This window comes from Sturnira hondurensis, unplaced genomic scaffold (genome assembly GCF_014824575.4).
Source record: "Sturnira hondurensis isolate 20B ecotype Veracruz unplaced genomic scaffold, ASM1482457v3 Scaffold0023417, whole genome shotgun sequence".
NCBI lineage: Eukaryota > Metazoa > Chordata > Mammalia > Chiroptera > Phyllostomidae > Sturnira > Sturnira hondurensis.
In genome coordinates, this window is record NW_028096048.1 from 75,543 (window position 1) to 99,472 (window position 23,930).

Here is a 23,930-nt window from a genome sequence, read left to right on the forward strand (position 1 = left end):
TGCAAACTATAAAAAAATAAGTAAATAATGGTAGACTTGAAATATCAATTTTTTTATTTACTTAATTATTTTTCAAGTACAGTTTTCTGTCTATTACTCCTATCCCAGCCCACCCCCCTATGGTCCCCCCACCCTCCCATTTCCACCCCCTTTAGTTGTTGTCCATGTATCTTTTATATTTGTTCCTCTAAATCCTTCCCCTATTTCCCCTGAAATTCCCTCCCCTCCCCGCTCTGGTCACTGTCCCCCTGTTCTCTATTTCAGTGTCTTTGGTTATATTTTGCTTGCTTGTTTGTTTTGTTGTTTTCCTGTTAAAGGTGAGATCATATGGTATTTGTCCCCCACTGCCTGGCTTATTAGCATAATGTTCTCCAGTTCTACCCATTCTGTCACAAAGGGTAGTAGCTCTTTCTTTCTTTCTGCTGCATAGAATTCCATTGTGTAAATGTACCATAGTTTTTCAATCCATTCATTTACTGATGGGCACCTAGGTTGCTTCCAGCTCTTGGCTATTGTAAATTGTGCTGCTATGAACATTGGGGTACACATTTTCTTTAGGATTGGTGTTTTAGGGTTCTTAGGATACAATCCTAGCAGTGGAATTGCTGGGTCAAAAGGCAGGTCCATTTTTAGTTTTCTGAGAAAATTCCATACTGCTTTCCACAGTGGTTGTACCAGTCTGCAATCCCACCAACAGTGGACTATAGACCCCTTTTCCCCACACCCTCTCCAACATTTGTTGTTTATTGCTTTGTTTATGATAGCCATTCTCACTGGAGTAAAGTGGTATCTCCTTGTGGTTTTAATTTGCATCTCTCTGATAGCAAGCGATATTGAGCATCTTTTCATGTGTCTCTGGATCTTCTGTATGTCCTCCTGGTAAAGTGTCTGTTCAAGTCCTTTCCCCATTTTTTAATTGGGTTAGTTGTCTTCTTAGAGTGAAGTCGTGTGAGTTCTTTGTATGTTTTAGAAATTAAACCTTTGTCGGAGATATCATTGGCAAATATGTTTTCCCATACAGTTGGTTGTCTTTTTATTTTAACGCTGTTTTCTTTAGCCATGCAGAAGCTTTTTGTTTTGATGAGATCCCGTTTGTTTATTATTTCTTTTATATTTCTTGCTCTAGGGGACATACCAGTAAAAATGTTGCTGCGTGAAATATCTGATATTTTCCTGCCAATGTTCTCCTCTAGGACTTTAATGGTTTCACGGCTTATATTTAAGTCTTTTATCCACCTTGAATTTATTTTGGTGTATGGTGTAAGTTGGTGCTCAAGTTTCATGTTTTTGCACATAGCTGTCCATTCTCCCAACACCATTTGTTGAAGAGGCTATCTTTACCCCATTTTATGTTACTGCCCCCTTTGTCGAATATTAATTGGTTATAGAGAGTTGGGTTTATTTCTGGGCTCCCTGTTCTGTTCCATTGGTCTATGTGCCTGTTTTTATGCCATTACAGTGGCCTTGTAATACAGTTTGATATCAAGTATTGTGATCCCTCTTACTTTGTTCTTCTTTCTCAACATTGCAGCTGCTATTTGGGGTCGTTTATGTTTCCATGTAAATTTTTGAAGTGTTTGTTCTATGTATGTGAAATATGCCATTGGTACTTTAATAGGTATTGCATTAAATCTGTAAATTGCTTTGGGTAGTATGGACATTTTGATGATGTTAATTCTTCCACTCCATGAACATGGTATATGTTTCCATTTGTTTGTGTCTTCCTTGATTTCTTTCTTCAGTGTTGTGTAGTTTTCTGCATACAGGTCTTTTAGAAATATCAATTTTATTGATACTGTATTAATAGTTGACTATGTGAAATCCTGCCTTCTTCTATTCTGAAAGAAACACATGAAGACAGAGCTTTTTTTTTTCCTCAGGAGGAATAAACACTCAATCATTAACACAGGATTGGCCACATATATAGGAAAGAAAATTCAAGAAAATAAGTAAAAAAAATGTAATGAAACACTCAATACAGCCATCTGATTGTATGATAAAATGATTAAAACTGATTGCACAAGCAGAGCAGCAGACTGCAGAGCTGAACAAAATTGGAGGTTTCCTGGAGAAGGTGTCAGCACTTGTAAGGATCAGGAGAAATGAGTGGAATTTAGACATATTGAGAAAAGGCAATAACACAAGCAATGAGGTGTAGGAATGATGGAGAAATATGGAGAGGCCTCTGAGCATACATTTTAGGGAAGAATTTGAGACTCATTCACACAGGTAGAACCACTCTATACAAGGAAAGTACTGAGTGCAAAACTGAAAATAAAAATAATCTGTTGATAACTTCATATTTTAAAAAGAGCACTATGGCAGCATCAGAAGGAAAAGGCTTTATAATGTATTGAAAGGACCAAAATTCTTTTTCTGGGGTTTCAATTAGTGACTAAGATGACTTGAGTAGATGAGGAAGTAGGAAAGAAAAGGAGTAGGCACATCAAATAGGGATTTAAAAAAAGGATCATAGAGCTGGCAGGTAAGAGATAGGGGCTGAAGGAAGAAGCAAGGTTGCTGTCAACCCTCAGCTCACTGTGTTCCAGCCGTGTGAGAACCATGTGATGACATAGTAGGGCAGCTGATCAGGAAGTCGGCAGGCTGGAAGAAGATAATGAGCCTAGGAACATTGTTGATGAGTTGATAGAAGAATAATTACAGATTGTCTTCCAGATATTGAAGAGGTGGGGGTAAATTCTGGAGTGTAGTATATTAATTCACCTGAGCCCTAGTGATACACTGGCATTTTTTTAAATGCCGATTTGTTAATTCACACATGGCCCCTGTTATTTCTTAAGACTTGTGTCAGATAGGATATTTAATATTGACATCTTTGAAAAATCACAGACTGAGTTATTTGGTGAAAACAAGACAATTTGGAATTTTAATTGACAACAAAAGACCGATATGCTCCTAGGTCATAGATCTGTTGGGACATGGTCTCAACATAGTAACAATACAGTTATGGTAAGGTAATGTCTATAGATTGGAATAATTGAGGTTTCTTTTGGAAAATGCTGTGGAGGTTGTGAGAAGAGATAGATTGCATTTTTTTCGCCTAGTGTTTGTTAGGTGATAAGAAGGGAGGAATCCTACTTGCAGAAAACACTTAAAAGGAATTTGTGGACAGTTAGTCTTAGGAATCAAATATGACATTTTGTCTTTACGGAAAGACAATCAACACAATGGCCATGTTGAATTTGACAACTTTTAATCATTTCACTTGGGGCCCCAGCACTGGAGCAGTTTCTTATCTAGATCAGAATTCCTTAGGGCCCTTGCAGGTAATGGCATCCTTCTCTACCTCGTCACTATGCACCACAACCTCCATGAACCCATGATTTTCTTCCTCTCAAGGTTGGCCTCTGCAGAACTCATATTGTGCACCACATATGTACACAAAAGTCTTGGTGTATTATGGTTGAAATTTCAGGAAATTGCATTTCCTAGCTACCTCACCCAGTCATTCTTTCTTCACTTCAGTTTTTTTCTGGACTCAGCTGTCTTGTTGGGTATGGCATTTGATCACTATGTGGCCATTTGCTCCCTCTTGAGATACAGCAGTGTCTTGACACCTAGAACAATTGTCAAGGTCATGGTGGGCACTGCTGGACAGAGTTTTAGTGTCATTTTGCTAATTGTTTTCCTGGTGAAGCATTTGCCTTCTGCAGGATAAATATCATCCCTCACATGTACCGTGAGTGCAGGTCTTAAATTTTTTGAAATTTGGCCAGGAAGTCACTTAACATTTGCCATAGTGGAAGTATCTACACTTTGTGAATCAGCTCATCTACGAGTCAAACTCCTGCACAATAAAGTCAGTTATTGTGCATTCACCAGTACACCATCGACTACAGTCATTTTGAACCACTCACAGGCCCTGGTGTGGCCCTAGCGCTCACTTCTTAACTTAAAGCCTGAGCTTCAGCCACTATTGGGCTCTTTTCTTCCGACCTCCGAATTTATGTCCGTTGGTCATGTTTTCCCCAATGAACCTTTACATTCTAAATTTGGTAGTATGGTTGGGATGGGAGAGGGACACATTATTTTACTGTGATTTAGATAGGTTCCTTTAGGTATGTGGATTTTTGTGGCTACAAGTAATAGAATGGGAAGGAGAGACAAGGGTAGACATGGGGACTGCAACCATCCGGGACTTAAAGGCTTGAAAAGACCATTTATACTAGAAGTTTGTACAGATCACATGTTGGTTCTTAAATATTAATACTATCAATTTTGTCCTGAACACACACAAGTGTTCTTGATCAGGGACAGTTTATCATTATTGACATAAAAAACAAATAATTATTGTGTGGGCCTCCACACCCAATTCTTAGCCCTAGGGCTATACAAATGGCCTATGTATATAAAGTCAAAAAATAAAGAAAAATACGTTTTTTCTGCTTATAAAATCTGGAGAGACTATTTCTCCTCTCTCTCTTTTCCCTTCCTCTGAGAGAGTTTCTTTGGAGACTGCTGGGAAATAATGCCCTTTGAGGAAAAGATAAGATCATTGTCTTTATCTCAGCCACGTTTCCATACTTCTGGAGTTAGGTTGATCTCTTTGGAGTACCCTCACTATCTATAATTATCTCACTAACTGTAGTTCTAAATTAATTTCCCAAGACGTGGTCTTAGCCCAGAATCCCAAGATTTTGACAAAATGTATTCAAAAACCCCACTCAGAAAACACACACACATATTTTCTCTACATCCCATAATATGCCAGAAATCTGAGCAGATAAGTTGGAAGAAAAAAGTTCTATGGTTATAGACCAAGGTAAAATTTCCTTTGAAATTCCCGTAGGGACTTCTAAAGGCTGGAAGGACAGGGCCGGCCCACACTACCTGGAGTGTGGGTAGTGCAGAAGCCAGAATTGCAGCTTAATGTCATCTGTTTAAAGTGGGTGATGCCATCAGATAGGGAAAAGCTGTGGGGGGCTGCTTCACTGTAGGTAGATGAATTCTGGTGGGGAAAGAAAGGAGAAGAGACTTTGCTGTAGACAAAGGACAGGGCTTTTCCTCTGTTGTATTTTTAACCTTTGACCATAAAAAGGGTAAAAGCTCACACCAGGGAACATAATAACATTTGCTACAGTGCCACAACACATTTGTGCAAAATTTTATAGTGCCTAAAGTGTTTTAGCATTCATTCTAATTGGGTCCTCATACAACAACCCTGTGAGATAGAGACTAAGAAGTTTAAAAAGAGGGTTGTTCAAATGCAAATTAGGAAGGTTGCATAGGACACCCAGCATCCAAGGCAAGTTTTTTTTTAAATTTATTTAACTCTTGTTCAAGTACAGTTTTCTGTCCTGTATTCCCAGCCCTGTCCTCCCCCAGTGCTCCTCACCTCCCTCCCATCTCTGCCAAGGCAAGTTTTATCTCCAAACACTTAATTATCTTGTTCTTTTTTAAAAATCCCCACAAATCATATACTTACAGCAGTAAATATCCTTTCATTTCATTTGCGAGAATGGTATTATCTAGTATCATTGGGTATTCCTATTTGTGTTACAATATTGTTAAGGTCTTTTGTGAATAAAATGAGCTAGAAGTTGGGGTGGGAGGAGACTCTTATGTTTCCCATATTTGTATGCAGTGTTTGTGTTCACTCTTTCTAAGTTGTATTCATCATAGGTGGGGAGAGCACTTAGAGATCTAAAATTTAAGTAGTAGATGAAGAAGTACTTATATTTCATAAAATTTTTTGTTTGATAGAAATAGAGGTGTTATATTATTAAATACAATAGAACCCTATGGAGATACAAAAATAGCATTTCATGAGTACACTGATTTTTAAGAACTTACTACAGTACCTCTGAAATACAGGATTCATATAATTTGGATCATCCCTATTTAACAAAAAAAGACTGATTTCATAGCAGATATTTTAAGTGGCAACTGTCTCTTCTTTTCTAATAGGACTCTTCCTTCTTGCCTATAAATAACCACAATGTGATCCAGTCAACCTCAGCAATACTTCCCTTTTGTAGAAAACAAAAGAGCCACTCATTCATGAATCTGTTTGGTCTTTACTCCATAGATAATTGGGTTCATCATCGGGGGAACAAGAACAAAGAGATCAGCCAGCAGGATGTGGACATGCTTGGGGATTTTTCGGCCAAAGCACTGAGCGATGACAGTGAAAATCCCTGGAAGGTAGAACATGAGGATGACACAGACATGGGAACCACAGGTGCTGAGTGCTTTCATCCGAGCATCACGGGAAGGCAGCTTGAAGACTGCCCACAGAATGAGCCCATAGGAGATGACTATTGTCACCATATCTAGCATAACACTGAGTAATGGCACAGAGATTCCATACCAGATATTGTTGGTGATATCAGCACAAGCCTGCTTTGCTAGCCCTATGTGTTCACAGAATGTGTGGGTAATGTCTGTCCGGCAGAAAGGTAGGCGTTTCACAAGAAAGACAATGGAGAAAACAGTTGCAAAACTCCTGATCACTACAGCACCCCCAATTTTTCCAGTGGCATCGTGGTTAAGAGTGGTGGTATACATCAGTGGGTAGCAGATGGCCACATAGTGGTCAAAAGCCATGGCCAGAAGAATGCCTGACTCCACTACAAAGGCAAAATGCGTAAAGAAGAGCTGGGTTACACAACTGCCAAAGGAGATGTCCACATCATGGAGCCAGAAGATCCTCAGGGCTTTGGGTACTGTGGATGAGGATAGAATCAGATCCCAAAGTGCCAGCAAGGCGAGGAAGAAGTACATGAAGTACATGGGTTCGTGAAGGCTGCGCTCCACTGCCACCACACAGATCAGGATAGCATTTCCCGCCACAGCCACCAGGTACATCAGGCAGAAGGGGACGGAGATCAACATGGGTAAGTCTCTCAGGCCAGGGATGCCAATGAGGACAAACATATAGTTGACAGTGGAATATATGGGAGCTGCCACGCCTGAATTACGGTGTGAAGTTAAATTTTCATCACTTACCTATAAGGAGAAAGAGAGTTAGAGAGTGAGTCTGTCACAATCAACTGGGATATGTATACTTACTAATAACTCTCAGTAGGCTCACATCTGCTATAGAAAATCTCAGTTAATGAATTTCCACCCACTCAGAGGTTTTAATTATGGTCCTAAGTATATGCAGTAATCTGTTTTGCAGAGAAAGATTCTAAGTGGGATCAAAGAAATTTTAAAAGATGCTCCCAGGGAAAACCCTGCAGTAGGTACTGTTTTCTTACACAATTGATATAAACTTAACATGATGGTCCACACATTTTTTAAAAATCTATAATAATTAATCTTATTATCTGATTAAGCATTTTAAGCCTATTTATAAAGAATGTAAAAATAAAAACAAAGTTTTATTCTTGTTGAAATAAACAACAGGCTTGTTATCTAGCACACACATTTATCTAACAACTACTTTTTAATTGTTCTTGTTTCTTATTTTCTTTTTGGTTGGTATTCTTTTATCTTTAGGCATTTAATATATTCAAAGAACTGATGCCTTGAGTTTGCTAAACTTAAATATGTATATAGGTCATAAATAGAAATTTTTTCAGAGGTGTCTTTTTGAGTGAAAAGTCAACAATAGTAATTTAAGTAATAATAAATGATACTTTCAATGTCTTACCATTTACAAGGTACTTTCATTCAAATTTCATGGGAACCTCACTGCAACCTGCTACCGATATTTCATGACTGTGAAAACTCAGACGCCATGCCAAACGTGGATCTCGCTCCAATTCTAGAAATTTCCCCATCTTATTTTTCATGATTGCCTAATCAGCTATGGATCTATTGATTACCTAAGCATCTACTGATCACCTTCCATGCGGACAGAGACGTCAACATGTGCACAGAGAGGAAAAGGAGTTCACAACCTATTCAATAAAAATCCTGGGAGACTTCCGCCAAGATGGAGGCATAGGTGGAAACACTGTGCCTTCTCCCACAACCAAGTTTGAATAAAACAAAGGTTTGGAGAAACAAAGACACAACCAAAGGACAGAAAATTGAATTATACGGAAGTCCGACTACATCCAACCGTTCAACGGGGACGGTAAGAGGGGCGGAGCCAGCACTGAGCAGGGTCAGGCAGGACAGGGCCCCCGACCCAGGCGTGCAGGCAGACGGTAACCAGTTGAGGTGCGGGGCAAACCTCAGGCGCATATTCGCACACAGTGAGACAGACCACGCAGGCCCCAGGGGGTGAGGGCTGATGGCGGTGGCACACTCGCGAGCAGTGGGACAAAACGCGTGGGCCAGGTGACGGCAGCAACTGCGGCACCGGTGAGGGCCGTGGCGGCAGGCGGAGGACAGGACGCCATAGTCCCTCTTTGACCCCGCCCCCACATACAGCTTCACAACCCAGCGACTTAGTTGCCCTGCAATACCGGTGAGAGCCATTGTCGCTCTTTGACCCCGCCCCCACATACAACGTCACAACCCAGCGACTTAGTTGCCCTGTTCTAGTGAACACTTTAGGGCTCTGATCCTGCTATGGAACAGGCACGAACAACCAGAAAGATGGCACAAGAAGAACTCAAAGTCCCAGAGCCAATAACTCTCAGCGACCAAGAAATTGCCAGCCTCTCAGAAGCACAATTCAGGACACTATTTATCAGGATGCTCACAGAACTGGTAGATTATAGTCACAAATTAGAGGAACAAAGTCACAAATTAGAGGAATATATGAAGGCTAAACTAATTGAAATGAAGGGAGATGCACAGGAAACCAATAGTGATGGAAAGGAAACGGGGACTCAAATCAATGGAATGGACCAGAAGGAAGAACAAAACATCCCACCAGAAAGGAATGAAGAAATGAGAATTCAAAAAAATGAGGAGAGGCTTAGGAACCTCCAGGACATCTTTAAACGTTCCAACATCCGAATTATAGGGGTACCAGAAGGGGGAAAGAAACAGCCACGAGTGGAAAACATATTTGAACAAATAATAAAGGAGAACTTCCCCAGTCTGGCAAAGGAAATAGACTTCCAGGAAATCCAGGAAGCTCAGAGAGTGCCAAAGAAGTTGGACCCAAGAAGGAACACACCAAGGCACATCATAATTACATTAGCCAAGACCAAAATGAAGGAGAGAATCCTAGAAGCAGCAAGGGATAAGGGGACAGTCACCTACAAAGGAGTACCCATCAGACTGTCAGCGGATTTCTCAAAAGAGACCTTCCAGGCAAGAAGGGGCTGGAAAGAAGTATTCCAAGTCATGAAATCCAAAGACCTACAGCCAAGATTGCTTTATCCAGCAAAGCTTTCATTTAGAATGGAAGGACAGATAAAGTGCTTCTCAGATAAGGTCAAGTTCAAGGACTTCATCATTACCAAGCCCTTATTATATGAAATGCTAAAGGGACTTATATAGGAAAAAGAAGATGAAAAATATTAACAGTGAAAGGACAGCAAACACACAGCTATTAACAACCACACCTAAAACAAAAGCAAACCAAGAGGACAGCTAGATCAGGAGTGGAACCATAGAAATGAAGAACACATGGAGGGTTAGAAACAGGGTGGTGGGAGGGGGAGAAGGCACAGAAAATAGCATAGATGGTAGGTAGAAAATAGATAGGGGGGAGGGCGAGAATAGTGGGGGAAATATAGAATCCAAAGAACTTGAGACACGTGGTTATAAACTAAGGGGGGCAGAATGGTGGGGAAGGGAGGGTGCGGGTGGAGGGGAATGAAGGGGGAATAGAACAACTGTAATGGTATAATCAATAAAATATATTTAAAAAAAAATCCTGCACCTAGGGTTGTGACCTATCTGAACAAAGGTGTTGATATAGATGTTTTCTGTTTGCCCGTTTAATAAATGTTTATCCATGGGTACAGATGTTTTTGAAGCTTCAGTAGTGGAAGGTTTTAATGAATTATAAAGTGCTATCACTAAAATTAGGGACAATAGTACTTGGGAATGAGTGGAGCTACAGTTATAGCATTTGATGAGTGCTTTTTCTGAAATTCAGCTTGAGATTCTATACTGAAGTTTACCAAGATTATTCAATAAATAAGTAAATATAATTTTTCAGACTATAAGATGCACCCCCCAAATTTGGGAGGAAAACGGGGGTGCATCTTATAGTCCAAATGTACCTTACCTGGCTCGCTGTGGGGGGCAGAGGTAGAGTGGGGTCACAGGTTATTCAATATTTTACATTTTTTGCTTCAAATTCTTTTTCCTATTTTACTTCTCTAAAACCTAGGTGTGTCTTATTGTCGGTGCATCTTATAGTCTTAAAAATACAGAAATTCATATATTCAAACCTTAAAGAAATTTACCCAATATTTCCTCTAATCCACAGTACTCTAATTTTCTGTTCAGTTAACTCTGGTCCTTTGTGAACTCTGGAATTGACTGTTACCATGACAGAGAAAAGGGAGTTACATTTACTAAAGAGCAGAAATGTGTATGGAACAATATATACTTGTCTTTACTTTGTATTAAGATATATTCCTAATGTTACCTAATGTTAAAAACTAGGGCAATTTCTCCACTTACAAACATTACCTTGCTGGAAAAAAAAATAACATCTCTGATAGGGTGTCTCAAGATTTTCAGATAGAAAATGTTGTATGGGTGAGCCCAGACTTCATGAGTAACTAGGAAGTCAAAGTCAGGATTTAGCCAAACCATAAAGATACGATTTGAGAAGCACACATAGCATCCCTAACTTCCCTAACCTATCAAGAACTCCCTTTCCCCAGACCACCCACCCAGGCACATTTCAGATCTGGAGTTCTACCTTGAGTTAAAAGGTTAGAGCGTCTCTTGAAATAGACCCTGTTTAAAGCCTGTTTCATCCAGGGGCCTCAGGCTGCTGGCAATCTCCTCATATGTGTTTCCGTGAATGAAAAGTAGAAATGAAGTTATCACAGCCGTAAAATATCACCAAGGAAGGCTCAGAAAGCAAGGTAGAGGAGTGGAAATTATTCCTGGGGAAGACCACAAGAAAGCTGAGCCCAGAAATAGGGAAGAATTACTGCTGGGAAAACAGGGGTGAAATTTAGGTCCAGACAATGAGAAGCATGGAGAAAAGTATTCAAAACTACATTTTACCTCTTGACCTCTTTTACCTTCTGAGGTCAGTCCTCAGACACAGGAATGCCCCTTTGCAGTCTATGTGGTTACAGTAACTGCTACCTGTCTGGTGTCTGAGTTCCCTGGAAATGTTGCACTTGCTATATGTGCAATGGAAGTCACATACCTGCAATCATTCCCTCAATCGCAGAAGGCAAACTCCCCACTGCACAGACTGAGCCTAGGAACACTTACTGCTCCTGGAAAGTCCCAGGGGAGTGACCTCTGGGACTTGGCCCCTGGTCCTGCCTCCAGCTAAACAGCAGACAGGGACAAATGATTCAAGAAAACACTTAATTCCTTTTCTGCTGCATCGGTAATAATTCCCTGATTGTTTGTGTACTGAGTGGTAAGCTCCACAGAGGTGTTTAGGGCATAAAATCTATAGCCTCACATAAGATCCAGAAAGTCAATGCCCCCTTAAATTTGCATCCTAGGCATCTCATTAGCCTTGCTTTATTCCCAGATATGGAGGGAGCATTATTCAATTCAGCATCCACAGCTCCACAAGTCTACCTGGACTACAGTGAGTTTTCAAACTAGTTTTGCTGTATCTGAAGATTCGCTCCAAGTGCGTCTCACTTCATTCCAGTAGTAAGTCCACATTACAGCCAGAATACTCTTTGCAATATGTCAATTTCATGTTGTCTTACTCCCAAATGAAACTCTCCATCAGTCCCCTGTATCCCTTAGACTTTAGAATAAGACCCAAGCTCCAAAGCACAAGGAACACGTTCCTGCTCACCTCCCCAAACCCTTCTAATTTCCCTCTCCTCTCTCCTCAGCCTCATCCGCTTGCAGGGAGTGCCCACATCAGGGTACACAGAGTCCTCAATGCTCACTATGTTCTTATTTGCTTCTTCTCATTTGCAATAATGGTCTCTCTGCCTAGCATGTTTATATTGCCATAGTTTGTCTTGAAAACTCCTATTTTTCTATGCTAAGAGAAATAAGCCAGTGAGAGAAAGACAAATACCATATGATCTCACTTATATGTGGAATCTAATGAAAAAAATTAACCAATGAATAAAATAGAAACAGAGGCATAGATACACTGAACATACTGACAGCTCCCAGAGGGAAGGTAGGAGAGGGTGACTGGATGAAAGAAAGTGAAGGGAGTAGCCAAGAATGTATATACATGGCCCATAGACACAGACAACAGTGTGGTGATGGTCAGAGGGGAGGGCGGGGCAGGTGCTGGGTGGAGGTGGGCAAGGGGGAAGAAAATGGGGACGTGTAATAGCATCAACGATAAAATTAAAAACAAAACACAGCTCCAATATTAAATTCTGAACCATTCTGCTCTTTCTCCTAACAGATCCCTATGTTTTTTCTCCTGCTCTTGTTACTCTACTGAAATTGCCTACTTCGTGTGTGCCTTTTCCCACTAATCAGTGTTCTCCTGGAGGACAGTAAAAAATTGCCTTACCATATTAGCATCCACAGCATGTTACACAGTAATTAGAATAAGATAACATTTAAAATAACTGACTGTTATGTAATTTTCCTAACAATGTACAAAGTACCTTACATACATCAGAGCCAATCCTCACATTTAGGATTTAGGTCAGGTCTCCTTGTACACACCCACAGGTGAGGGCTGGTGGAGTTGGAAAATGCAGCCAGTGTTTTGCCTCAAGCACTATGCCTTTAACCACCTCTGCTATGCTGGCCTGCAGATTGCCTCAGCACATGGTGGTAGGATGAAGGCGTAAAGAAATGAATGACAAGCTGGGGCAGGGAACATGCTGTTAACTCAATATAATCTTTCAAGATAGGTCCTTAAACAGGCAATTTACATACTAAAAAAAACTTTTATTGTCCATAACTTTTCATACATTTTTAAAAAGTATATGGAGCACAAATGAAAAACAAAATACCTGCTTCTAAGGAGTTGATACTCATATCTTCTTTCATTTTCCCTAAGGGCCTTTGCACATACTTTTGTCTGTGTCTGGAATGTTCTCCTCTTTCCTTTAGCCTACTTGAGATAAGATACCATAAAATGAAACACAAGTAAAGTTTTAGGAGCCAGACCAGCTAAGTTAGAAAATTCTCTGCTTAACATTTTTATATTTTATACGCTCTGAATGTTGTTTAATTCATTTTTCTTTAAATAACCAAATATTGAAAACTTTACAAAACTGCCAATTAAGTTCGTTAGGGTTCTTTTCCTTTTTTCCTAAGAATGGCTGGGTCTTTTACAGATATACCTGCTTTGAGTCCAAGGGGAACATGATCAATTCTCTCTCAAACCAACTTTTTCTAAACAGAAATTCATATAAATTAATAGGGCCAGTCTATGTTAATTTTTGGTGATGGTGTTAGTTTCCAAAAACATCTTTAGTAAATAAAGGGGAAATATGAAATACTGCAGTTTGCTTGGTGAATCTTAATTGCAAAAAATTTATTCTTTCAAATTTTTTTCCTGCTGCACTTGCTAATTTTTCAGCCATAATCTCTGGGTACTTTCTTTGGTTATATCTTCTGAACTCAGAGTCAGCCAGCAGTTCTTCCACAATAGTTTTCTTCCTTTGTTTCTTGGGAATTTGTGAATAGTAGAAGTCAGCTGGATTGTCAAAAATGGCTCCCCTTTAGAAGTACTTAGGGATGTCATCTCTATCATTTTTGTTATAAAATATTTCTGGGTCCATGCCAACTCTCATCTTCAGTGCTTTGAGATCCTTTTTTAGTTCATCTGTCAATTCTGGAGCTTTCATACCAGACTAGGCATCATCTGTAACAGCTGAATAATTTAGATAAACTTTCTACCTGTCATTTTTCTCACCTGTAATATAGAAATAATAAGGGGATCTACCTCACTGGGAGGGATTAAGGACCAGATCTGATAATGTTTCTAAAGAGCTTGGCCTTGTAATTGGCAAACAGCAAGAGTCCAATTAATATTACCTGTTATGTTAGCTCTTAGTTAAAATTAACCTTGTCTGTCTTTTTTTAAAAGAGTTTTTACTCATTTATTTTTAGAGGGGAAGGGAAGGAAAGAGGGAGAGAAATATCAATCTATGGTTGCCTCTTGTGTGTCCCCCACTGGGAACTGGCCAGCAACCCAGGCATGTGCCCTGACTGGGAATCGAATCACGATCCCTTGTTTCATAGGCCCTCACTCAATCTACTGAGCTATACCAGCCAGGGCTAACTAACCTTGTCTTTCAAATATCTTCCTCAAAGAATCTTTTCCTATCTCCCCAGGCCTGACTGAGATAGCTTTGTTATTTAGTTTCTTGACACACTGTAGTTTTCCATAACAACTATCAAAGGTAGTGATTATTTTTACACACATTATCTGTTAATTATCTGAATAATATATATCTTTCCCTGTTGGGAACTGCCCTGCCTGGTTTCAGAAGCTGGAACCCTGCCATGGCTAAGGCTGAGTGAGCGACCTTGGGACCATAAGCCAATAAGGATACAAAGCTCATCTCCCCGGCAGGGACGCTACCTCTGCTCCTTTTACTTTACCCTGTCTGACCCCCAAGGCTTGATTCATTAGCCAGTGACAGGTAAGATTCCTCAAGGGAGGAATGACCTAAGACAGGCATGATCACGTGGAGACCCAAGGGAAGGACTTGGGGGGGCTATAGCAAAAGGGGGTGATCGACCCTCGCCCCTTGGCTTTGACATTGCCTGAGTCCTCATTCTGTCTTCAAGAAGTCTCTTAATCTCTTGGCTGCCTTACTTCCCCTGCCTGACTTAAGCCTGAAACAATGACTTGAGCCTGAAACAATGCTGGAGGTGGGTGCCACCCTGTGCTGGAAAGGGCAGGTTCCCCAGGGCGATCAGGCCTAAGAAAGAATGTATAAAATCCTATGAAACCTACTTTGCTAATACCCTCAATTTAAATTATAAGGGTTCAAGGAGGAAATGAGTTTGTTCCCTGAAGTTTTATGGCTATTTAACTATCTGACCCCGACTCAGAATAAGCCCTCAGAGTTCTCTGAATGTTATCTAGTGTTTACTCATTTCTGCCTGACAATGATTGATGAGCTTTACACACACACCCTGTATTCCTATGCAAATTGAATCCAGTAAAAGCTTGTCAAGGCAAGGGTCAGGGCACATTCCTCTTGAGAGAGTGGCCAAGGCTCTCCAAGGCTTGCTCTCTCCTTGAGAGAGAAGAGGCCATCCCTTTTCCTCCACAGGACTTGGAATTTGTCTCGTATCTTATCCATAACACTGCAGACACTGAGGGCCGGTGTCCACGTCATTTCACAACTGAGTGAATACTGTATGATAACAGGAATTCTATCTCTTTTGTTCTTTACTATGTTCTGATGTTTAGTCAGTGCCTTGCTTCTGACAGCTGTTCAGTGTGTCTGTACCGAATGATTGAATGTGAAAATACATGAATGGATGATCAATTGTCCGCTCACCTCAGTGGTTTCACTTCTTAGCACTTAATTAAATGTACCTGGGTCTACTAAGCAGCACACATTCCCTGCAACACATCATATCCTCTTAGACCTCTCAGCCTTTGTACATGCTAATTTTTTTGAACCTGAAATGTGTTTTCTGTGTCTTCCTCTAGCCTTTATTTATCCCCAAGACTTATTCAGTTAACCAATTCCTCAAGATGTTCCCTAATCCCTAGGTGGTGATATTAGCCCTTCACTCATCTTCCATGGATATCTTTGTTGGTGCAAGTCATTGAGAGCATGTGATCACCAGTTGACCCACTAGATGGGCCTGGGCAATCTAAGACTCCTGACCCCTGTTATTGTTTTTGAAGTACACATTCCACCCACTGTTTCCATAGATGGAGCCATTTTTCAAGAACACAGCCTTACAAAAGCACTGTGTTGTTGACACCATCTGGATGGTATACAAAACTGGATCCTGCTGAAACCTCTATTAAAACTTTTAAGATGCTGGCAGGTGGGTAAAGAGATCTATTTGTCTTGCAGCCACCTAAGACAAGTCTTGTATGTAAGACCCCTTGTTTGCTAAACCTGCCACTTATCAATCTGGAGTTATCTGTCTCTTTCTTTAATCTCTCCTTGTTCCCCTTGTACAGGGACCAGTTTTGAATTTTATTCAGGGAACTCCTGAGGTCATGAACTAACATTTTTGGATTTCCTCTGACTCTAATTCTTTGTTGAAATTTTATTTTACAAATTTGTTGACCAAAAGTGGCATACTTGGTTATCAAAGTTACCATCTCCTTATAAAAGTGGGGTGTGGGTTTATTAACTAGCATTTGAGGTCTGTGTAAAGTCTTTCTAGTCCAAATGAACTTTCTGCTTGAGGCTATATTTGCTTTGTAGGTTGCTCAAAATAAATAAAATTAAATTTAAAAATGTAGTAAGAGAAAAGTAAGCCAACGTTACATTTACAGGAAAGAAGGAGCCCAGGCCTGGTGTTAACAATTTGTTCTCATGTAACTAATTTAATGTCAATCTTTTCCTTTTACCTCATGGTATGTCTCACTCTCTCATTACCTGCTCTCCATTTCCTTCATCTGCTTGTCCTGAAAGTATCATCACCTCTCCACTGGGCTACTGTGCATGCATGCATCCGACTCATCTTCCCAATTACACACTGAATACATCTAATATTCCACAGCCTAACACTTGATAATATTTTTGCTTTAGAAAAGGGTCACTAAATGTTACATAACTGGGGAACTGCCATCTATCATGGTCACCGAAGATTCATGTGATACCAATGGCCTAACAGTTTTTTCCACTCCAAACATACTGGCATTTTCAAACTCAGACAAGGTGGTGCATTTTCTTAACAGAATGCATTTTTCTCCCCTTTCCCATTTCCTTCATCTTCTTTAGCTTTAAGGTCAGCCCTTATGTTTTCAAGATGGAATTTCTGGACAACCCTTTATCTGCTGCAATCATATGATTTCCCATCAACATGCACACTTCTGTAGCAGTGTTTTTCATATCAGCTCAATTGTATATATATGGCTGATTATGTAATTTTATATTACTTTTCAGGTCAAGATCATAGTGATTTAAACCCTCGACTTAGACTCATATTTGTGTTTATGGATGTTAGTTCGGTTGTTAGTAAGATAATTAGTTGAGTGATCTTGCTTAATATGTTGGTACTTCTTTCTCAAGACTGGCATTAATTTTATCTCATGTTTCATTTTTTTCAGGTATGTGATTTCCATGTTCCTCTGAGTCTAGTTATATTTATCTCCTTCTCCACCGTTAACACACATGCACTCTTTTAGGCTCTTATCAATGCCCTTGGCATATTTCTAGGTCAAGTTGAAGTCTTATCATTTACAAACACAAGACTCTCCAGGAACTCCTCGCTGGTCTAGACCTCCTCAGTTCCACAGCTCCCATTATCTAGTTATCTTGAGTCTGTGAAGTTACCTCTATTTGTCAAGGATAAATTTAGTGGGGTAGGAACAAATCTCTGAAGGGCAACTTGGAATACACTAGGTTCATCCCCATCCTGTGTATTGAAAATAAATGATGTTTTTAAGTCACTTATATACTCTATATACACATCTGATAAAGGGTTTGTTCTTGTTACATACACAAACACATTTCATAATAAGAGAAATCATTCCAAACATTCAGCAAATGATAGCAATTGGTTACACTGTAAATAAGCAAGGCAGAACAGGTATTTCTCAAAAAACAAGCAAACAAATATGTAAGGAGAGAATTAACTGAAGGATGAGAATGATTCCTACTGACACCAGGGGTAGCATTACGTGCTGAGAGAAGAGCAGGTAATAAAGTCCAGACGCATAAGAGATTTGGTGCTTTTATCATCTAAGCTGTGTTTGCACATGGGAAAGAAGTGAGCGAGATGTTGAGTCTCACAAGGATCTTGATAGAAAGGCCTCAGGTCATCCTTCCATTCAGTAAAAGTAAAGGACAATAACAGCCATCACACAGATAAAAATGAAATTTCTTATGTTAGATGAACTAAAACATTTAAAATTATTATGAATTGTCCTTTTTAGCAGGTCACCAAGCTCTTTTACTTGTCTCTCTACCTTTTCTTTTTTCTCCTTCAATATATGTTCTTGCCCTGTCCTTGATTTCTGCAGTAACTATAATTTTACATCTCCCTTTCTTACTTGCTTCCTTTAACTTTTCCCTCAAGTTGAAATCTGCCATCAAGAGGAACCTTGGATGTCAAGACAGATAGGAGCAGAGGAACAACTGCAATAGCTTTAGAAATCCTGTATAATACAAATGAGGAGGTGACCTGCCCCATCTTCCTGGAGCTCCTAATGGAACCCCTGAGCCTGGACTGTGGGCACACATTTTGCCAAGCCTGCATCACGGCAAACAATAAGGAATCCATGGTCAGCCAAGGAGAGAGCAGCTGACCTATATGTGCTAAATCAGTTACCAGTCTGGGAACCTGCAGCCTAATCAGCATGTGACCAAACAGTGCAGGTGCTCAGGGAGGTCAAGTTGAGCCCAGAGGAGGAACAAAAGACAGATCTCTGTGTGCACCATGGAGAGAAACTCCTGCTCTTCTGTAAGGAGGATGGAAAGTTCATTTGCTGGCTTTGTGAGAACACCAAGGTGGTCACACGTTCTTCATGGAAGAGGTTGCCCAGGTACAAGGTGACAGGATAGAGGAAAAACAGGGCAGAAAATAGCACTTGATGGAAAATTTCTTTGTAAAGAGATTTGTAAACAAATCTCTTTGTAAACAGATTAGCTTTTTCCTTCTTGACGCTGATGGCACCTCTGTATAAGAGGCTGGACAGGACCCTAAATACCCCTTGCTGAGCCAGCCTGCCAGTGCCTCTGACAGTTTTAGAAGATAGAATTTATCTCTGGAACTCTCTTGGTTGATGCTGCAACTATGGTCGTGCGGCTTGCTGTGTATGTGCAGCTTGAGTTTCTCAGACTCTGTGCACCTTCCCAAGTCTCTTCCCGATTACTTACGGGGTTTCCCTGTGTAGGACTTGGGCCTCCTGCTCCAGGAATGGAGGGAGAAACAAAGCTGCATTTTCCATCTGGTCTCCCTGACTACAGGCACCTCACCTAGGGTATTTCTCCTTCAACTTATAAAATTATATATTGGATGGTGCAAAGCATCCTCTGTACTCCTTGGCTTCCAAAATTCATTGTCAGCTGAGACTCCATCAATTGTTCAGGTCACTTGTCAGAGGATCAGCCAAAATCTGTGCTGCGGGCACAAGCAAGTGGGCTCAGTTTCCACCTACACTTCCACCATCTTCCTCCTCTTCTTCTTCTTAAGTCCCTTTAACATGTTTTATAATACTGGTTTGGTGTTGATGAACTCTATCTTTTTCTTATCTGGGAAGCTCTTTTTGTCTCCTTCTATTCTAAATGATAGTCTTGCTGGCTAGGCTAATCTAGGTTGTAGGTCTTTGCTTTTCATCACTCGAGTGTTTCATTTCAATGAAACACTCTTCTTGCCTGAAAAATTTCCACTGAGAAATTAGCTGATAGTCTTACAGGATTCCCCTTATAAGTAACTAACTGATTTTTGCTTGCTGCTTTTCAGATTCTCTCTGAGTATTTTTCACTTCTCACTGGGTCTTTTTTATGCTTTCTATCTTTTTATTTTTACATTTCCTATCTCCTTGTTGAAGTTCTCACTGAGATCATCTGTTTTTCCCTAAGTTCAGTGAGCCTCTATATAACAAGTGTTTAGAATTCTTCATCTGGTAGATTGCTTGCTTCCATTTTGTATAGTTATCTTTTTGAAGTTTTGTTGTGATATTTTATTTGGGCCATGTTTCTTTGTGTCTTTATTTTGGCTGCCTCTCCATTTTAGCAGAGGCAGATGTTTAGTAGATGTTTATATCTACGTATTATGTATATTTGCCAAGTCTCCCCATTTTGACAGAGTGGCCTTATGTAGTAGGTGTTCTTTAATATTCCCGTTTACCTCAGTAGGGTGCTCCAGGGGTGTCACTTGTGTGGGTTGTCTGCCTATTCTGTTGCATTGCTGTTGGTAAGTTGTTCGATGGAATTGATCCTTAGAATGAGTGGCTATGAGGAATAGCATTTACTACAGTGAAGGTGACTCCATGGTGGGATTCACTTTAGTGGGCTCTAGTGCCTGCTGAGTCCACCCTTTGGCTGTGTCAATTGTGGTGCTTATTGGTTGGTGCTCTACTGAGGTTTGAATCTGGCTACCATGTTTGCTGGTTCTCGGGCCTCTTGGGAGGGACTCTGATGTATGCCAAGGTCTACCACTGCCCGTGTCTTGCCCAGCACCACTAGGTAGAGGCTACAAAGAGATATGGGGTTGGTGGTTACCTGTGCTGAGCTTGGAGGTGACTTATAAAGGTAGTACTATGAAATTCATTAGTTGTACCTTCCTTTTATTCACTTTTATCAGTTCTGGTTCTGGTGAATGGTTTAAAAAGGAATAAACATTTCCCACAGGAAATGGAGAAATTAAACAATCATGGAGGTGTGGGTGTTATCCAGCAAAAGACTGTAATTGAAGAGCACCGTCTGTTAACCTCCGTGTTCTTCCTGCCTCCTAGTTGCTGATAACATGTGGATATAGTTGTACTACCGTTATGTCAGGAAGGTTTCCTCATCTGGCCTGCCTAGGTCAGGAACAAAAACTAGTAATTAACCGGTGGACCTCTAAGATTCAGTGCTATTGCCCTGACCAGGTAGTTCAGTTGGTTAGAATGTTGTCCCAATACACCAAGTTTGTGGGTTCCATCTCTGGTCAGGGCACGAAAATGAAACAATCCATGAATGCATAACTATGTGGAACAACAAATCAATGCTTCTCTCTCTCCTCTCTATCCCTCTTTCTCTCTCACTAAAATCAATCAGTGAAAAATAAAAATAGTCAATTGTAGAAACATTTTTAAATAGGCTCAGAATTTTTCTAAATAGCTCTTTGTAGCTTCTATTCAGAAAAAAGTATTTTCTAAAAGGTCATTTTTACTTTTCACAATGACAGCTGCTACCACTCAGCTGAATTTAACAGAGCTGTAGCACTGATCACACTCTGTATGATAAAGGGCAGGTACCCAAGTTTTCTGAATCATGATTTTATTTTTTTTAAATTTTATTTTTTATTTAATTCTTGTTCAAGTACAGTTTTCTGTCTTATATTCCCAGCTCTGCCCCCACCCCCAGTGTTCCCCACCTCCCTCCCATTTCCACCCCCCACCTTGGTTATTGTCCATGTGTCCTTTATACTTGTTCATGTCAGTCCATCCCCTTTTCCCCTATGATTCTCTGCCCTCTCCCTTCTGGACCCTGTCAGCCTGTTCCGTATTTGAGTGTCATTGGTCATATTTTGCTTGCTTGTTTGTTTTGTTGTTTAGATTCCTGTTAAAGGTGAGATCATATGGTATTTGTCTTTCACTGCCTGGCTTATTTCGCTCAGCATAATGCTTTCCAGTTCTATCCATGATGTTGCAAAGGGTAAGAGCTCCTTCTTCCTTTCTGCAGCATAGAATTCCATTGTGTAAATGTACCATAGCTTTTTGATCCAGTCATTGACCGATGGGCATCTAGGTTGCTTCCAACTCTTAGCTATCGTAAATTGTGTTGCTATGAAGTTCGGGGTGCGTAGGTTCTTTTGGATTGGTGATTCAGGGTTCTTAGGATATACTCCTAATAGTGGAATTGCTGGGTCAAAAGGCATGTTTATTTTTAGTTTTCTTAGAAAATTCCATACTGTTTTGCATAGTGGTTGTACCAGTCTGCAATCCCACCAACAGTGAACTAGGGTCCCCTTTTCCCCACAACCTCTCCAGCACTTGTTTGTTTCTTTGTTTATGATAGCTATTCTGACTGGTATAAAATGGTATCTCACTGTGGTTTTAATTTGCATCTCTCTGATAGCTAGTGATATTGAGCATCTTTTCATGTGTCTCTGGATCCTCTGTATGTCCTCCTTGGAGAAGTGTCTGTTCAAGTTCTTTGTAAGAATCTTACTATACAGAACTGTATGCCAAGAAATTTGAAAACCTAGGTGAAATGGACAAATTTCTAGAAGAATATAATCATCCAAAACTCAATGAAGAAGAAGCAGAAAGCCTGAACAGACCAATAATAGCTGGTGAAATTAAAACAGTAATTAAAAAACTCCCAACATAGAAAAGCCCCAGACCAGATGGTTTCATAGGAGAATTCTACAAAGCATTTAAGGAAGAGTTAACCCCTACTCTTCACAGACTATTCCAAAAAATCCAAAATGATGGAAGACTCCCAAACTTTTTATGAAGCCAGCACCATCCTAATCTCAAATCCAGATAAAGACAAAACAAAGAAAGAAAACTTCAGGCCAATATCACTGATGAACATAGACACTAAAATCCTCAACAAAATATTGGCAAATCACATCCAACAATACATTAAAAAGATCATACACCACGACCAAGTGGGATTCATCCCAGGGATGCAAGGATGGTCAATATTCATAAATCAGTAAATGTAATACATCACATAAACAAAAGCAAAGACAAAAACCACATGATCATATCAATAGATGTGGAAAAAGCTTTTGATAAGGTACAACACCCATTTATGCTAAAGCTACTCATCAAAGTGGGAATAGAGGGAACATTCCTCAATATAATAAAGGCCATATATGAAAGACCTACAGCCAACATCATACTCAATGGGCAAAAACTAAAATCTTTTCCACTAAGATCAGGAACAAGACAAGGTTGCCCACTTTCACCACTTCTATTCAATATAGTATTAGAAGTTCTAGCCACAGCGATCAGACAAGAAAAGGAAATAAAAAGCATCCAAATTGGAAAGGAGGAAACAAAACTGTCATTGTTTGCAGATGACATGATAGTGTACATGGAAAATCCTATAGCCTGTACCAAAAAACTGCTCAAACTAATAAATGAATTTGGAAAAACAGTGGGATACAAAGTCAGTATCCAGAAATCACAGGCATTTTTGTATACCAACAATGAAACAGCAGAAGCAGAAATCACGAATCATGATTTTATTCTTACTAAATAGTTAGGACATGAACAAAAGGTAAGTTTAACTAATAGTTAAAGAATTAAATTAAAGTTCCGAATATTCAGGCGAGCTGTAGAATGTATCACTAGAATTCACACTCTTATTATCAAATATTCTCACTAGAGTAATTTGCAAAGGAATAAAACACAGCGATTGAGTGCCCAGCTGATGTAGGTGCTAGAACAAACTGAGGCATTAACTTCCCAAGCGTACCAGTAGGTGGCATTGTTCTCAAGTTTATTCTGCTTTTTTGGTTTTTTGTTTCATTGCCTCTCCTTTGAATTTAACTTTCGTTTCTCACACTTTTCCTGTGAAGAACTCCTCGGTTGGTGGAGAGCTGAACTGTGGCTTGGTGAGTGAATATTTTTTTTTTTGTGAGTGAATTTTGACCAGGCCTACACATGATCTTCTCCACTAAGTTTAGACTCCTGTACTTCTTCTGAAGGTAAGTGGGCCAGTTTCTGAGGGAAGAAGGAGGAGTCTTTGGGGGCACAGATTGAATGTATTTGGTGTCTATAGTTGTAGTTCTGAGCTTCTCTGCTTTTGCATGTTTTTGCTGAAGTGGCAGAAGAGGAACATCTAGTCTGGGGAAGATTGACCTTTAAAGAAGTGAGGTTTAAAAGAGCAGAGATTTATTTGTTTCTTGGAGAGACCATTATTTCTCCAGGCTGTGTTATCCTCATCTTCCTGTCCTGTAGTTTTGACTTTCTACCTTTCCAATGTGAAATAGTATACTCAATTTTCCACCAGCCAGATAATCCCTTTATCTTTTTCTCCAGTGATGTCTGTGAGATGGAGCCCTGTTTTCCTTCTTCATAAAGCAAAAGCTCTTGGTAGGGCCAGCTGAAATGCGAGCCCCTATCTGAATGCATGTGTGAGAGACAGGGTCTCAGG

General features: G+C 40.0%; 1 protein-coding gene across 1 annotated transcript; it reads right to left on the minus strand.

Annotated features, from left to right (window-relative positions):
- Window positions 1-6,015: 6,015 nt before the first annotated feature.
- On the minus strand, window positions 6,016-7,760 carry LOC118981031 (olfactory receptor 52B2-like). The gene is made up of 2 exons (XM_037037760.1): window positions 7,674-7,760; window positions 6,016-6,969 (listed from the first exon to the last, which is right to left on the minus strand). The coding sequence occupies exons 1-2, from the start codon at window positions 7,758-7,760 to the stop codon at window positions 6,016-6,018; spliced, it is 1,041 nt and encodes a 346-aa protein (XP_036893655.1).
- Window positions 7,761-23,930: the final 16,170 nt, after the last annotated feature.

Coding starts and splice junctions, on each gene's coding strand:
- LOC118981031 (XM_037037760.1), bottom strand. CDS start 7,760: ATGAAAAATAAGATGGGGAAATTTCTAGAATTGGAGCGAGATCCACGT. Junction 6,970..7,673: donor TTCACAGTCATGAAATATCG/GTAGCAGGTTGC, acceptor TTCTCCTTATAG/GTAAGTGATGAAAATTTAAC.